The following is a 16,570-nucleotide window of genomic DNA, read 5'->3' as shown; positions in this document are numbered from 1 at the left end:
ACCCTGGAGATTGGTGTGTCCCATATGGCCAAACCAAAGTAGTCCTCTTCCAGCAGATTGAGGTGGTCACAGACTTTTTTAAGTAGATCCTGTCCCTTGGCGTGTTTCTGCAAATAGACAAAGAAATCCTGTAGGACAGGGTTGGGTTTTGCCTGTCTTTGTTCACAGGAGAGGGGAGGAAGTGAACAGGATCAAACCACACGGTGCACTATCAGTAAAGGGAAAAAGGGTCCTGCGTAGCTCCAAATCTATCTGCTGGCTGTTTCAGAGCAAGGATTCCTTACAGGAAAAGGTACAAGACATAAAAATTCCAAGGAGGCACACTGGGTCTCTCTCCATGTCTGAAAATCCCCCAAAGCTGGACTTCCCAACACAGCTCAAGAGACACAAAGGATCTGTACAGGTTTCCCTCCCAAGGCACATCTACAGTGCTGGTATCTCCCAGCTCCAGGCTAACAGACAATCGGGTGTGGATCAAGAGATGAAACTGCTGCTGTGCCTATTCATTTCAGGGGCATCCTGACTTTCCTTTGGTTCAGAAAAAAAGACAGCAGCACATAACCAAAGCCCATGATTTCCATGGCTTTTCCATCACCCTGCTCCGCTGATGAAAACCAGCTTCTCCCAACTGCCTCATGTGCCCAAAGCCGCTCAGCACACAGCTTCCTGCCTCTATAAATACACTCTGAGCACTCCAATGTCCTCTTTCTGTTTCCCCCATATCCTGCAGAAGTGAATTGACCCAAGAACCAGATACCCCTTTAGTCCAAAAACATGAAGGAAAACATCCCTGAGGCATAAAACTGTGGCAACCAGAAGCAGCTTATTGCACTGGGGGCTGTGCTTGAAGGAAGTGCAGTTCCAGTGATGCAAAATGAGCTTCACTAACGCCTGCAGCTCCCCTGTCAGCCATCTCTGCAAGGCAACTGCTCCAAGACCCCTGCCTCATTTTATTCCTTGGCTTTGTTCCAGCTTTTCAGCTGTCTGGTCCTTTGTGCACACGTTGTGACTCTATAGGTAACACAGTGTCTGTGTTAGCCTGGGCATTCCTCAAGGAACTGGCACTGATATAGGAACGAAAAAGCTTCAGGGCTGTCAGTCAGAAAGGATTCCCCAAAACACTAATTTTCCTTGGATAAAGGCATTTGTGCTGCTCTTTGCCTACACCTTTGCAATTCCTTCCCTATTAAATCTTACTAAATTCCCAAAACACCAGAGCAGAATTATACTGGCACTAAAGACAAGGATGCTTCTCAAGTTAAGAGGGGTTACTGACACAGCAGCCCCCCTAATCTCTGCAGTGCCCACCATGACACTCTGGACCTATAGAGAGACAGTTCTCATGTCCTGCTCAAATCAAGACCCCACATGGCTCTCCCTCCAACAGTGTCCATAATGGTATTCAAAGGCACAGCTGCAGCAAACCAAGACACAAAGCCACAGCTTTCACTGGGATCTGGGAAGGAGCCTCCTTGGGGCTGTGCACAATATCCCTGGCCAAGGGGAAGGTGATGGGGCCAGTGATACTTTGAGCTGATCCCAGATAGTACCAGCAGCTCCATCGTTACACAAACACTCAGCACTGACCTACTTGCCCAGGATCACCCAAGGTGATTGTTCCCACAAGGAGCCCTGTGCCCAGATACCCTCTCCTGGCTCATTTACCAGCAGGACTGAGGGAAAACAAGCTGGTGGAAGTATGCTCCAATGGTAAGTACCAGATTATTAATATTCTGGACAAGTACTTCAATATTAAAATAGGGATTTCTGTTCTCTTTTTATTGCCCTGACAGCACCACAGCCCTGTGAGAGAATGCATAAAACAAAGGAGAAAAAAAGCTCTCAGATGAAGGGGGTTGCAGTGCTCTTAGTCAATATAATTTTAAATTGTTTACTGGAAATATATTCAACTGCAGGCTAAACACTGTGGTTTTTTTTACAACCAAGCGCCAGGAGGTAAGTTAACCAGCAGCCTGAGAGGTAAAGGCACCTTGAGAGACTAGAAAAGCACGAATCTATTTTATACAACCCATTTTATTGAAAGCCAAGGAGGCAAAAGTTACTCAGACAATTGCAACCTACCCCAAAAACCTAAACTCTTGCTGGGATACACATGAGAGATCATGAACAACAAGTAATACAAAATTTGAGTTTGGGCTTTTTTTTAAACTTCCCCCCACCTTTACAAAGTAAGGCACCCTGGAATAGTAGAACAATAAAAAATAAAGATTCCTAGTACCCAGAGGTTTCTACAACACACTAAATAAGTTGTTAAAGCTTACAGCAGGCTTGTTCTGCAGTAAAACCTGCCATGTAATTCCCTGGCAGCACATTAGGCCCTACTAAATCATGTTCGTGGTGATTTTTCAAGAGAAGCAGAAGGGAGAGGGAAGAGAAGAAAAGAGAAGGAGAACCAAACCCCCAAAGTACTTACATCCACAGAACACTCAAAAATGGTGTCATCCAGCAAGACGACTTTGCAGTACATGTTTCTGTGTCTTTTCACTGTTTTTTGGGCAGCTTTCAAATCCTTGTCTGCTTTAGTCTCCAGAGCCTCTGGTTTCGGTTCTGGCTTGGCACCCTCCTCCTTTGCTTCCCCTTCTTCTCCGTCCTCGAGGTCTCTTCCCTCTGGCTCCTGGTAGTCCCTCCTCTCCTCCTGAGCAGGCTGAAATCCCCAATTTAGAGGTGTCAAATAAACAAAGCATCCCATGGAACAAGCATTGCAGGGTTGGGATCTCAGTCAGAATTCATTATCCCATTTTAACCTGTAACCTAGGACCTGGAGCAGCAGCTGGGGTGACCAAGGGAATGGTACTAATTTTTAAAACTCTTCCAAGTACTTTTCAAGTTTTCATTTTGTAAAGATGCAATAAGAAACAAGTAAGGGTTGATTAGACGAATCAGGGCAGATTACATCATGCATTCATGGTGTTAGTGACAGCACCTCTGGACCGGGAAGGTTTTTTCCCTCCCAGGCAGGACTCCCACTGCTCTCACTGCCACTCTGACATAGCTGTTGCACCAGTGCACTGGCCCTTGGCATAGTATGGAGGAATTGTTTTAAACTGACAGAGGCTAGATGGAATATAGGGAAGAAATTCTTCCTGTGAGGGTGGGCAGGCCCTGGCACAAGTTGCCCAGAGCAGCTGTGGCTGCCCCTGGATCCCTGGCAGTGTCCAAGGCCAGGCTGGACATTGGGGGTGGGAGCAGCCTGGGACAGTGGGAGGTGTCCCTGCCACGGCAGAGGGTGGGATAAGATGGGTTTTAAGGTACCTTCCAACACAAACCATTGTGGGATTTTATGGTAACAGTGGCACTAAAAGGAGGGTCAGGGCTGAGGTTTCATGGCCATCGGAGCTGACCAAGCAGCTCTCTGCCACCAAAAAGGGAAGGCAGCCTGCACACCACTGTTCCTTTGCCTGTGGAAGCACTTTGCAAGCCAGTTTAATCCACCAAATAGCAGAAAGAGATGCAGTTTGGGGACAGGAGAAGAAAGGAAGGAAGCGATTTTTTTCTTTTTTTTCCTTTGCCACCTCAGCAGGTTAAATGAGTTCACAGCAGGGTGTGACGACGCCAGAAGGGGCTGGATGCAGCAGGAGTGCAGAGCAGCAGAGAAAGAGCAAAACCTTGTCTGTTCAGCCCATCACATCTCATGAAATCACACCCAGGCACAAGTGCACAGAGGTATTTAAAAACTAAATAATGTCCACAAGCTGCTGACTTCTGTTCCAGTAGAACTGGGACAATTGGAAGCAGGGAATCAGTCAAAGCTCCTAATGCCTGTCGGTCAGCATTTATCAAACTGCAGCACCTCGCAAATGCTTTCACAGCAGAAATATCTGCCGAGTGTCACAGTTCAGAAAGCCACTGACAGTGATCTAAAATAAGTACTAAAAAAAAAAAAAAAAAAAAAAAAAAAAAAAAAAAGACCCAAATGCATCGTCCAAAATGAAAAGCCCATGAAGAAAAGCTGGGGTTCAAATTCACATGGGCTCAGGACCAGCAAATCAGAAATAAATAAAGAAATCATGTACTAAAAAAACAGAATGGTTTGGGTTGGAAGGACCTTAAAGCCCATCTGACCTTCCACTAGATCATCTTGCTCCAAGACCCATTCAACCTTAAACACTTCTAAGAACAAGTTCCCCTTGAAAATACAATTTCTGGGCTGAAATTGCCTGAAGATCTCCACCTCTTCCCCATCCTGCTAATCCCAACCCTCAGAGGTACAAAACATGAGCAGAGATCATCCCATGCTCTTCAGAGGCTCAGAAATTTGAGAAAAGAAAGAAAAAGCTGTTACCTACTATACTCTCTACAACTTCATAATTTTAAGGAGGTGGGTTTACAATTATTGCCTACTGGCAATGCTTGAATCTATAAAGTATTGCTCCAAAATTGAGCATTTGTGGGTATCTGGAGCCACTCTGAACTTATGGCAGTGGGTAAGAAATCCAGATTTCACCCTGTCTGGCTCCAGCAATACACACAGGTTGGTTGTGATGTCAAAAATTCCCAGCCAAGGAGAAGGAATACCCACCTTTTTCCACTCCAGGCTCATGTAACAGTACAGCTGTAACCACCCAAGAAGAAGAAAGGACACCCAGCACCCCCAAATCAATAACCAACCACAGCTCAGTGAATGATCTCTGGGGGTGTCTCTGCTTCAATTTCTACTTTCAATTTTTAAACTTTAAATTTTGCATGAAAAATGACCCTGGCTGGAAAGAGCAGACATCAGACATCCCAGGAGCTGGGCTCAGCCCCTGTGCCATGCAGAAATCCCTGTCTATATGATGCATAAGCAGAAAATATTTATATGTGGCAAGCTCAGCTTTAGCCCAGACCAAGCAGATGATCATGTCCTAAAATGCCATGCGTGTGCCCCTTGAAGAAACCCGTTCCCAAAGCCATGTACTCTTACAATCTCCACCTTGGGCCACTGACCTGACTTGGTCCCACTCACACCAAAGACATCCTGACAATCAGCCCTGGTTTTGGACTCAATGAATGTGAACCCTCTGTGTTCTGATGTGACATCCCACACCCCAGCAGAGCAATGATTCAGTAGAGGGCATTTTAAATTATGTGTGACCCTAATTCCTGGAGAGGGTATTTTGCAGGTCTGATGCAGGGATGCAAAAGTGGGAAGCACACAATCAAACACAGGGAGCTGACAAGAACCTTTCTGACATCTCACAACCTTTTCTGGTCAAGCTCACCAGCCTGGGATACGAAGTTGCTACAGATATGGCTACAGTTCTGGCTACAAAGACACATTTTAAAGCAGCAAGTCTCACAGAATGGGGTGCTTTACCTGTGTTTCTGCACTGCTCAAGGAATGGAGATCAAGCGACGGGTCAGTTCTGAGCTCAGGCTCAGGAGCTGCAATCGGGGCTTTCACCAGGATGTCTTCATCAGGGCTGGCTCCTAATCCTGTGTCTTTCTGGTTACCTCCCGCCTCTTTAGGAGCATCAGTGTCTTTGTCCTCTTCAGATACCTGAGACTTGGGCCTCCTGAGGAAGGAGGAGAAGAGGCGGGAGAGCCCCCGGCCCTCAGAGGTGCGACGTTCCTTCTTGCTCTGCTCGTCGTGCGTCGGGGTGTCTCCGTTGGAGGCCTTCTGCCTCTGGGGCTGTCTCTCTGGCTGAGCCCCCTCCTCCAGGGAAGCCTCTTGCTTCTGTGTTTCAGCAGCTCCTTCCTCCTCCTTGGCTTGCTGCTGCTCCGAGCGGTCAGTGTCAGCTGCTGGGCTCTTTTCTGTTGTCATGATGGCGCTGTACGAGAGGAGCAAACCGGCTCAATCAAGAGGAGTTCAAAACCCAAGTGTGACTGAGCTATTCAAACCAGCCACAAACACAGACACTCCATGTTCACCAGTCACACCACCCTGTCACAGAACCACAGTAGAAGGGATCCACAGGGATTATACCAAGTCCAGCTCTCAAGTGAATGGCCTGTAAGGGGATGGAAACCTGGCTGACTCCAGTCTATAAAGTCAACAAAGTCATTCCTTTTGCTACAGTTTGCTTTGAATATAGTCTCTAAGGTCCCTTCCAATCTAAACCCTTCTAGGAATCTATGATCTAAAACACACCAAACCACACTGCTGGGGACAGGACCCATCAGTGTTGAGCAATCACATCATTCTGGACCACAAGAATCCAGTGGAGCCCAGCAGTTTTGGGATTCATAGGATATTTGCACTGCACACTGGAAAAACGTCAAATGAAAAGGTTTACAAACAACATCCATAATGGAGAGCAGATTTCCTTCAGAGCTTGTGTTATTACACTGATGCAATGTTTATTTCAAATTTAGCTTGGGCTGTTGACACAAAAAGATGGAAATCACATGAGAAGAATATCTATATAAGGTATAAAGAGGACCCAAAATAATCATGCTTTAGAGGGGATAGAACTAATCTTTGCGCACCACATCACATGTATCTGCAGAAATAAATTGCCACTGCTTACACTGAGCAAATAGAACATAATCCAATACACCTCAATTCCCCAGCCTGAGCCTCAGTGTATACATATTTGTTCAAAATACACTTAAAATTAAAAAACATTCCAAGATGTCATCCTCCTACATATTATCACATTCATCAACTTTAACTCATCCTGACTGCTAAAAGAACCAGAGTGCTTGAAGTAGAAAAATCCTCCCAGCTCTTCAAACGACTTTCCCCATGCGTTTAATGCAAACATTTCACATTATTTCTAATGCCATGGTTAAATCAGCACAGCATCACAGACCTTCCCTGAATTTGTTTCTGCAGCAACACAAATTTCCTGAGGTTACAGGGTTTGATTTGGGATTTTTATTGGGTTTTTTTCACTTGGGAGTCAGCCCCACCAGCCAGCCTTGGGGACAATCTGCAGGGCACAGTTAGCATGGTCTCCTGCAGAAGCAGAAGACAGAATTACTCTCCACTCACCATTTCACCTCTGCCAGCTGCTCTGGGTATTTCCAATCCAATGGAGTGGCAGAGGCCACTGAAACAGAAGCTTCCAACCTGCACTGAAAAAACAGGCACCCAAGCAGAGAACCTGCATCATGAGCACCTGATGGACCAGGGATGCTACAAGGCAAAGAGAGTGCCCAAACATGTCTGTGGTCAGTTTGCTGATGGCAGCATCTTACATCCTTGCAGCTCTTATGTCTGCTCCCCTTTCTCCTGCAATCCCTTGCCACAAATGCTGCTGGCCCCATTAGCAACCCATGGTTCCTACTGCAGAGAATCCTAGCCACCACACAGCCAGTTTCTGTTCTCATCAACTCTCCAAGAATTCCTGGAGATGCCACAAGGCAGTGAAGAGACCAAGGACTCTGTTCAGAAAACACCTATCACCCCAAACCCACTATGCCAATGCCCAGGGCAAAGCTCCCAATGCTCCAGCACACAGGGAATGAAAGGGATGTTCTGCAAGCCTGTCCCACCATAATCACACACCAGCAGCCAGCTCCCTCTGGCACCAGCTGTTGGAGTAGCCTGCTTTGTAGTTGCTTCCCACTGTGTTTATTTTGAATAAATACATTTGTAGGAGTCGTTATCAAAACACACAATATTGGACGAGTTGTTCTTCAAAAAGGCAGAGCCAAAGCTGTGGAGCTGACGTCGGTAGGAAGGACACAGCTAAGGAGCAGCTCTTATCAGCTGCAGGAAGCCCCAGGGACACTCCACAAAAGAAAGTTTCCTCTGGATGTACTTTTCTATCTATAAACACCAACAACTTGGAACAAGATTTGTTGACTTGTTTACATTTCAAAGCAGCCATGGACGTTTCCTGATGTAGGAAGATGGGTCTGGCTGGAGATGAGCAAACACATCCTGGTCTTTCCTCCATCCCCTGAGAACCACATTGCAGCTCAGCCAGAACCCCTCGGCAGCACTGGGGATGCAGAGATGGGCACCTAGGAGCCCTTCTCTTCCCAAAAAACATTTCATAGCTGCCAGCACCAATAAATCACTGGGTACAACAAACATCTTTCTGTGAGACCCGAGTTCACTGCTCCAAAGCATGGGCTCCTGGCTGGCTCCCTCCCTTGGAAGTTTATGCTCAGAAATTATTTCCCCTACATTCATACAGTCTGTGATTCTGTGATTCTACAAGAAAAGGACTTTTCCTGCAAGGAGATGGGTGCCAAGTGGTATTTTGTTTTCAACTCAGCCCACAGCAGAGCAGACACATAGAGCAAGGTTGCTGCTCCAATGGTCTTCAACCCATCCCTTGGGGAAAGCACTGCCCACAGCTAAACCACAAGCAGGTTTTTTTTTTTTTTAAATTAAATTTTCCTCCCTTGCTATTCCATAAGGTGATTCTGCTGAGCCTGCAGGTATCTCAGGAGATCCCTGGATGCTGGAGGAAGATGCTCTGACATTGTATGAGCACTCAAGCAGTGCTGTTAATGTTCTGCTCTGAACTGCCACACTGTAAATACTTCATTTGGGGGGGCTTTCTTTGGTAGAGGCTGAGGGTTTGATGCTTGTAAAAGGTTGTCTCTTCTGTAAAAGGCAGGCTCTTCACAAGTCTGGAGTGGGGAAGGTATTAAACACTATGGAAATAAGCAAACTACAACAAAACTCAGATATGATCCCAGCAAGAGATTTCAGAGTAACAATCTCATCAGGAAAGAGTACAAATACATACTTAGATCTAACATTTTTAAGCTGAAGAACATCCTGCAGATAAAAAGGCTTTGGCAACAGGAAGCAACCTGAAGAGAAAGGTATTAAATATTTCCACAGCAGTTAAATACCTCCTGTGCCCTGCTGAGGACACCTGCACCACGGGGTGATTTCCCACCACCACCTTTCCACCTCATCTGAACCAGAGCAGCCCCCAAGGGAGAACCTGGACCTCCTCAGGAATGTCAGTGCTTTGGTGATGAAGAAGGAGCTCCACAGATCTTCTCTCAAGGCATCAGCAACTCTGAACACCAAATCTCAAAGCAAACCAGTGCAGAGGCAGCCCCTGAACCTGATGTACCTGCAAAGACCCTACATCCCTCCAGCACTCAAGCCTCTCATCCTCAATGCTTATCCTTCTTTCTGGCCAAGGGCACAACTGTAGAGAACACACAATATCACTGTGGGCTTGGTGTAATTCATACACACTCATCCCTCTTTCCTGCATCAAAATCCAGGAAATAAAACAGACTTAAAAGAAGTGCAAGTGTTCATTGCTCACCCCGTTTCCAACAGTTCATTCATGGAATGATTTGAGTTGAAGGGACCTTAAACTCATCTCATTCCAACCCACTGGCATTCACAGAGACACCTTCCACTAGACCAGGTTGCTCCAAGCCCCATCCACCCTGCACTAATTATCCGGTGAGCAGATGATGGCTAAACTCAGTTTCATCCCCACACAGCTCCATAGGTACTGCTCTTGTAGACATCAGAACACAATCCCAATCTAAACCAAATCATCCTCATTTTCCAGCCTGCACAGACTCACAGAGATTTATCTAAAAGATTTTAGAGTAGCTCAACACACCACAACAGCTCCCGGTTGAAAAAGCCTTCAATCCTCATGAGAAAGATAAATCCCTTCCTTATGGCACCTGAGCACTGGAAGGCCCTCATTAAGTGATGGCACCTGAGATCCCTGGAAATGACAGTGCTGCTCACTCGGGCTGTTCCATGATGAGTTACAGAGGCTCAATAAAACAGGCATGTTTAAATACCTGTCTGTCATCCTTTCCTACCTATCAGCCCACTTCAGGCTCTCTTACTTAGGCACCCAGTAAGTTTAGTGATAGCAAACTGAACCTATGCTGACAGAAGGAAGGGTTAATTAGAAATCAGAAAGAAATTCCTGCCCATAAGGGTGGGGAGGTCCTGGCACAGGCTGCCCAAAGAAGAAGTGACTGCCCCTGGATCCCTGGCAGTGTCCAAGGCCAGGCTGGATGGGGCTTGGAGCAACCTGGGATAGTGGAAGGCATCCCTACCCATGGCAGGGGGTGGGATGGGATGGGCTTTAATGTTCCAACTCAAACCAGTCTGTGAAAAATCTAACTCATCCTTGTTTCCAAGCTTAGAAAAATGATTTATGGCTTATGTCATAACTTACTTAATTCCCAGTGGCTTAGTCTTTCAGAGAGAGAAGAAAAAGGATTATCCATTCAGTTCTTGGAAACACAAACTGTCTTGCAAAGATGCCCAATACCAGATAACGGGTGGGACAAACTGTCTTGACCTTTCTACACAAAAATGTGTGGCTTCACTGAACACTGCTGCTCCAGCAAGAGCTGGAGACAATGATAAGACACAAACTTCTGCTAAAAATAGGCAAAAATTAAATCGTTTCAGCAACAGTGTGGTGGGTTTTTTTTCAAAATGCGTTCCTCCCCATTTCATAATGTGTGTGAAAAGCACATAATTCACCAGGGAAACTACAAAGAATGCTGCTTGAAATAGAGAGCACAGCCTGAAGAAACAGTTTTGTCTAGACCTGGTGCAGGTGCAATAAACCTGCGGGTGGGAGAGCAGGAAACTGTAGCTGCCACAACTCACTCCACATGTGTGTTATGTGTCCTACATGTGATTTTTACTACAGTAAAGAAAACACTGGACTGAGCTTGAAGTAGCCTTGTCTAATGGAAGGTGTCCCTGGGCCATGGCATGTGACAGACCTTAAGGTCTCTGCCAACCCAAACTAGTCTGGGATTCTATGACCATAGGACAGAGGTGTTTGCCTGGGGGTTTCAAACAAAGCAAGAAATTCAAATGCAATAAAATAAGGCTCACAACAGAAATTCAAACAACTTTAAAATATTCTAAAGACTCAGAAGCTTTCAGAATTTATTTAATACACTTTATTAGAGGAATAATTAATGCTGACATTTTATAACCCCACTTAGAATAAACATTCCTCATCTTTCTGTGCTGGTACTTTGGATCCTGAAGAAAAAGGATGCTGTCACTCAGCCTGACCTGGAGGGAAACAGGAGTCTTCAGGAGCCTCATTGAAACGGGGAAAATAAACCACCCAATACAACACAGATGGCACATTACAACTGTCCGGATTTAATTCTCACCAGGCCAGCCCTGGTAATCTACTGCATGTCGGCAGCACCGTGCTCCTCTCCCATCCCCTGCTATCGTACAGCTTTCCCAGTTAAATGAGGGCAAAAATAGTAGCTCACCATCTGCTGAAAGCAAATCATTTATGTCAAATTGAAGACTGGGCTTATAAAATGACCTGACTAAATGGAGCAGTAAGTGCATTACAACCAAAGGGAGCCGAGAGCTCCTCCTCCGTATCCTCAAAAATCCTCCTGGATGCTACAGAATTCCTTACATGGAAATTCATGGGCTTTGCTCATTGGTGAGGTGCTGAAATTTAAATGAAAACATGTACTTGTCACTGGGGTCTTGTCTACAGCAATGGGTTTGGAAAGACTGCCTATGTGGGAGCTGTCTGGAAAACTCACTTGAACTTGGAGCAGCTGGACCCAGAACAGAGACTCGGAGAAGGCACATGTACCAGACTGCAAGCAAAACCAAGCTGCTCATAGACTATCCCTCCTCCCATTGCAAGGCAGTAGTTGGCTACAAAGACTAACAAAAGCATCAGTTTAATACAAGTGCTGTTTCCCCTTCAGTAGCATGCAGTAACTCTAGGAGCTCCCTTCCCTGCAGACACCAGAGCAGAAACAACACGCTGGGTCTCAAGCGCGGTGCCTGACGGAAGGAGTTGATTCTGCAGAAACACCAAACCTCCCAGAGGACACGGGCTCAGCCTGCCAGGCAGCAGTCACTCCAAAACCCTCCTTTGCCGAAAGACCCACTATCTGCCCAACCCTGCAGAGGGAGGGAGGGATCCATCCAAGCCCATCCCCACCCTAGGAGCAGCTCAGACCCTGCATGGTGCAGATAACATCCCGGGGCTTCTACCTGCACCAGCCTCCCACGGAAACGGGGAGCACAGGCACCCGGCAGGCGCCAGAAATCTGTGCAAAGAAAAGGAGCGGGAACGGTGCTCCAAAAGCACCATGAGAGAGCCACTGCACCTCGGGGAGGCAATGGCAAGGACAGGCTCTGTCCCAGCAGGTCGGTCACTCCATGACAGCCACTCCTGACTCTGCACTGATGCAATACCCATGGTGCTGATGACAGCACAGCAGAGATGACAATGCCACCGCTGCGTGTGATGATGGCTCTCCCTGCAGCAGCATTCTACTTGTTAAAGCAACAGTTCCACAGAAATAAGCAATAGCTCTTCATCAGCTGAACAGGAGGATTTTTGCCATGAATTATTCATAAGGTATTTTTTTCCTGCCTGAACACAGATGTGTTTACTTACACTGTGCCTCATTTACACTCAAGGTTTAACATAACAGGACTCATATTCTTTCCTTACAGTTTCCCAAGAATGGGAGTAAAGCACATTTTGCTTTTGCTGCTCTCGTTTTGGTTGCTTCCAAACCAAAGCTATAATTAGAAGCCCAGAGGGCCCTGCACACTCCTTTGATAAAGAGCTGCTTGCTAGATAAACACCACCCCTGCTCACACACACACACACACACAGGCACCTGCCAGGATGAACCGCTGCTTAATGCTAAACCCTCTTAACAGGCTCCATCACTGATGGCCCCAGTTCACACATTTGGGCTGTTCCTCCCTGGCATGCCAGGGACACTGCACTTAAGGGCTTCATTTGTTACTTCACGGTTGTAATGCCATTTGCATTCACCCAACTGCCTCAAATACATCTACTGCACCCTGGTACAACGCCCAGAATTCATTAAAAATAACCATAATCACACAGTTATTCGGATGTTATTAGCACACAAGAAATGCACAATATTTAAGCTATCTGAGGGAGCCACTTACAGGAAGGGCTGGGAGAACAAGTGCTAGGCTTATTCTCAGCTGAGCCCTCACGAAAGCTGGCTGAAGAGCTGGATGCAAACATCCCCAACCCTGCCTTTCCGCTGGGCTTACTGCTCCAAAATTGCCATCAATTATTACAGAATCCTAGAACGGTTTGGGTGGGAAAGCATATCTCATTACACCCCCTGCCACAGGCAGGGACAGCTTCCACTGTCCCAGAATGCCCCAAGCCCCATCCAGTCTGGCCTTGGACACTGCCAGGGATCCAGGGGCAGCTTCTCTGGGACCCTGTGCCAGGGTCTCCCCACCCTCCCAGGGAAGAATTTCTCCCCACTATCCCACTTAATCCTGCTGTCTATCGTTTGAGGTCATTCTTTGTTCTCACATTATCTGCCTGTGTAAAAAAGTCACTCTCCCTCTGATTTATAAGCACCTTTAGGCACTGGAAGGGGCTCTAAGGTCTCCCTAGAGATTTCTCAAGGCTGAACACCTATAACCCCCTCAGCTTGTTAAGGACACTTAAGTTAGCACTCAACTACCCTAAGTTGATTCCAAGACCTTTTCTCCTGACAGCAACATTCCAAACGTATTTAAAGGAGGAAACATCATTCTCGCTCTCAAGAGCCTGTAATTTGCAGAAATCCCAGGACATGGTGGCTAACCCAGTGGTGCCTGGGTCTGCCCAGGGGTGCAGCAAATGTGGTTTTGTGCTGTTTTCATGAGTTTTAAGAAGTTGTACAGCTACCAGGCTGAGTTGATTTACCTGGTTTGCTCTCATATGCTCACTGCAACCATCGAGCAGTGAAACGAGGGCTGCAAGGTAACTAAAATTACCTTTACAGTAATTATCAGCCTGAACTTTTAAATATTAATGACCCTTACCTATGAGTGCAGGAAGGCATTGGCCAGCTGCAAATTATCTACTAAATTTCTCAATTCTTGGTTTTTTGGCTAAGCCCCAGTCACTTACACCTGCAGAGCAGCACAGGGGTGAAGAAGCTGGAGATCCCCTCAGCAACCACCAGCATGGAACTAGCCAGATCCAGCACAGACAGGGATGCCAGCTCTGGAGACACAACTGGGACAGCCAGAGCTCTGAGAAGCCCTAGGGAATGAGACAGCGAGCAGGGGGTTTGTGAAGCTGAGTTTCACTGGGTGGATACAAACACTGCAGGTATCAGACACAGCAGCCTGTGCTGCTCCTGAGCTGGGATAGGCTTTGTTTAGGAAAGCCGACCCCTTTCTGAAGTCTCCTCTTCTTTAAGAGTTCAGCATCCCATGCAACAGCACAGAGGAGAAGAAATCCATTCCCACCACAAACCTTGAGCTGCAAACTCCCAGTATCACAGAAAGAACCCAACCTTCAACAACAACTTGAAAACTCTCAAGACCAGTCAGCTTGGTTTTAGAGCCCACTAAGAGCTAATTGAGGCCCTCCATGAAAAGCAGCAGAGCCCACTCCAAGCTGGCTAAAGCTCCCCAAGGCACAAAGCAATGGGGAATGCAAACTGGGATGCTGCTGACCTTGCCTTAAGACTGGGAGCAGTAAAGCATCTTCTGTGGGCACTGTGCACAGGAGGGAGGTGAGGAGACACCTCTTCCAGAAAGCTCCCCTCTTTTTTTTTCTCCTTTTCAAAACAATATTGCAGGTGATGGTTAAACTGCACCACTCGTCCCAAAAAAAACCCCATGGGAATGATCCTAAACGATCCTACTGCACATCTGCAGGCTCCAGTCTATGCCCAAGGACAGCAGGCAAACATCCAAAACCTGGGCATAACCATGTTTCAAACAGAGCTGGTCCACAGGCAACAGGCAGAAAAACAGCCACTCAGCTGTTCCCCCAAACACGCAGAGCCAGGAGTCAGAATCGGTTTGTAAAGCCTCAAGGTAGTGACTCTGTTTGACTGGGACAAACTCCAGTGCCACCAGGGCCCCAGAAGGATGTTGTCCAATAAATGCAGCACTGCATTTCCCAGGAACATGCTCATACACTTCATACCACCTCCATAGGCACAGTTTTCTTCCCAGCTTTCCTGCTCATGATGCTCAGTGACCACTTTGATCCTGGAGTGGCTCCACGAGCCAGGTAGCAAAGAAGATGATTCCTGGAAAATCAAGGTGGGTTTTGCAACACCTCCCACTCAGAGGATGTTCTCCAGAATCCCTCCAGGGATTCTGCCCCACAGTGCAGGTGACACTCATCCAGAGTAAAAAAAGCAATGGAATATCAGTGCTTGGATTAAGGGACATCCTTGCTGGCAGTTCCCAGCTCATAACAAAGTCATTCTCCTCTTCGAAAGGCTAAGGAAAAGCCCTCAGTGAGCACAGCTTCCTAATATCTCCATTGCACAATGTTCTTTGTCCTCTAGTTGCACAATTTGGCCTGTTTCATGCATGCAAAAAGCACCTCAGGGATGCCTGGAGGTTCTGCCCTGTGTCCTCACACACATCTTGCTTCTGCTTCTACACAACAAGATCCCACAGTACTATCCAGAACAGCCAAAGAGTTGGGGATGGTTACTGAGATGATGGAAGACACCAGGACACCAAACTGACATGGGGTGACACACCTGTCACCTTCTCAAGGTTGCAGCCCAGCACAGCTGGCAGGGATGAAAATTCTCCCATCTCCACCAGAAACAGGAACCAAACAAAAGGGGAATATGAAGCAGCAATTAAATACCATCATGTGCAGTCAACAGTCAGTTACGGGCATGTAGCAGAGCAGCTAAGTCCTGTCACCTCCCAGAGCTGCTCTCCTGAGCCAACAGACTGCAGCAGAACCCCTCCCACCTCCCCAAGACTCGGCCTCTAGCCATTTCCACCAGTCTGTTTTTTCCATCCAGCAGTGAAATCAGGCAGCTTGAGTTTTTAATCCCCTTAATTAGGGGTGTGCAGCAGTTTTCATTCCCTAATTACATCTATTGACACATCTCATGCAACACATTTACAAACAACCATTTTCACTGAAGATGGCTTTGAATCAAAACTGCTTGTGAATTCCCACACTGGCTGTGCAGTGTCACCAATGGGGAGAAGACATAACATGGTGTTCTGGATGCTTTAACACACAGCTTGGAAATGCTATTTTCATTAAATAATCCCCTGTTTCTTTGGCAAGATTCAGATGACTCCAGAGCAGAGAAACCACTGACAATCTGAGACTTCAGAATGGGAGGGCATTTCTCAGAAGTTTACAGCAAAAAAGTGACCATTTCAGGCAATCCTCTCAATCCTGTACTGACCCACATGATGGAGAGATGGCACTTCAGTGCCTATCCTGATGATTTTGGTTCACTGCCATTCAGTAGCTCAGTTAAAGGCAGACAATGGGAATGCTTCATTTCAGCTGCTCAGTTATCAGGAATCCCTTTGATCCTCTGGGACAGCAAACACCCAGTGAGGACTTTATCACCCCCACGTCTGCTGCAGAACTAAACTAATGATGGTGACACCTTCTGCCTGCCCACAGAGCCATGGCAGTGTTATCCCACAGGGAGCCTGCTTTGAATTACTGCCCCAGATCCCATCCTGATGCACTAATGGCTCACCAGGGCACAGCAGCTGAGCTCCAGCCAGCAGCCTGGCTGTAAGAAGAAGGAAATAGTGAACAGGATATTAAACACCATCATGGGGGGAAGGGAGAGCAGTGATTTAGAGAATGGGATGGAAGAAAAGATGGTATTGTGAGGGTATTTTCACCACTGGAGACCCAAGTAAGGATCC

The 16,570-nt window shown here is 46.8% G+C and overlaps 1 protein-coding gene across 5 annotated transcripts in view; it reads right to left on the bottom strand.

Annotated features, from left to right (window-relative positions):
* The window catches only part of EPB41 (erythrocyte membrane protein band 4.1), a 74,684-nt gene that overhangs the window by 44,258 nt on the left and 13,856 nt on the right, over positions 1-16,570 (bottom strand). For all 5 annotated transcript variants that reach the window (XM_079325788.1, XM_079325790.1, XM_079325789.1 and 2 more), the window contains exons 2-4: positions 5,318-5,771; positions 2,435-2,665; positions 3-107 (exon numbers count right to left, since the gene is read on the bottom strand). In XM_079325788.1, the coding sequence (XP_079181914.1) occupies positions 3-107; positions 2,435-2,665; positions 5,318-5,764 (783 nt within the window). In that variant the 5' untranslated portion in view covers positions 5,765-5,771. The remainder of the gene's footprint in view (positions 1-2; positions 108-2,434; positions 2,666-5,317; positions 5,772-16,570) is intronic.

The sequence above is a fragment of the Erithacus rubecula genome (genome assembly GCF_903797595.1).
Source record: "Erithacus rubecula genome assembly, chromosome: 23".
Lineage (NCBI taxonomy): Eukaryota > Metazoa > Chordata > Aves > Passeriformes > Muscicapidae > Erithacus > Erithacus rubecula.
This window is presented reverse-complemented; position numbering and strand designations above follow the sequence as displayed.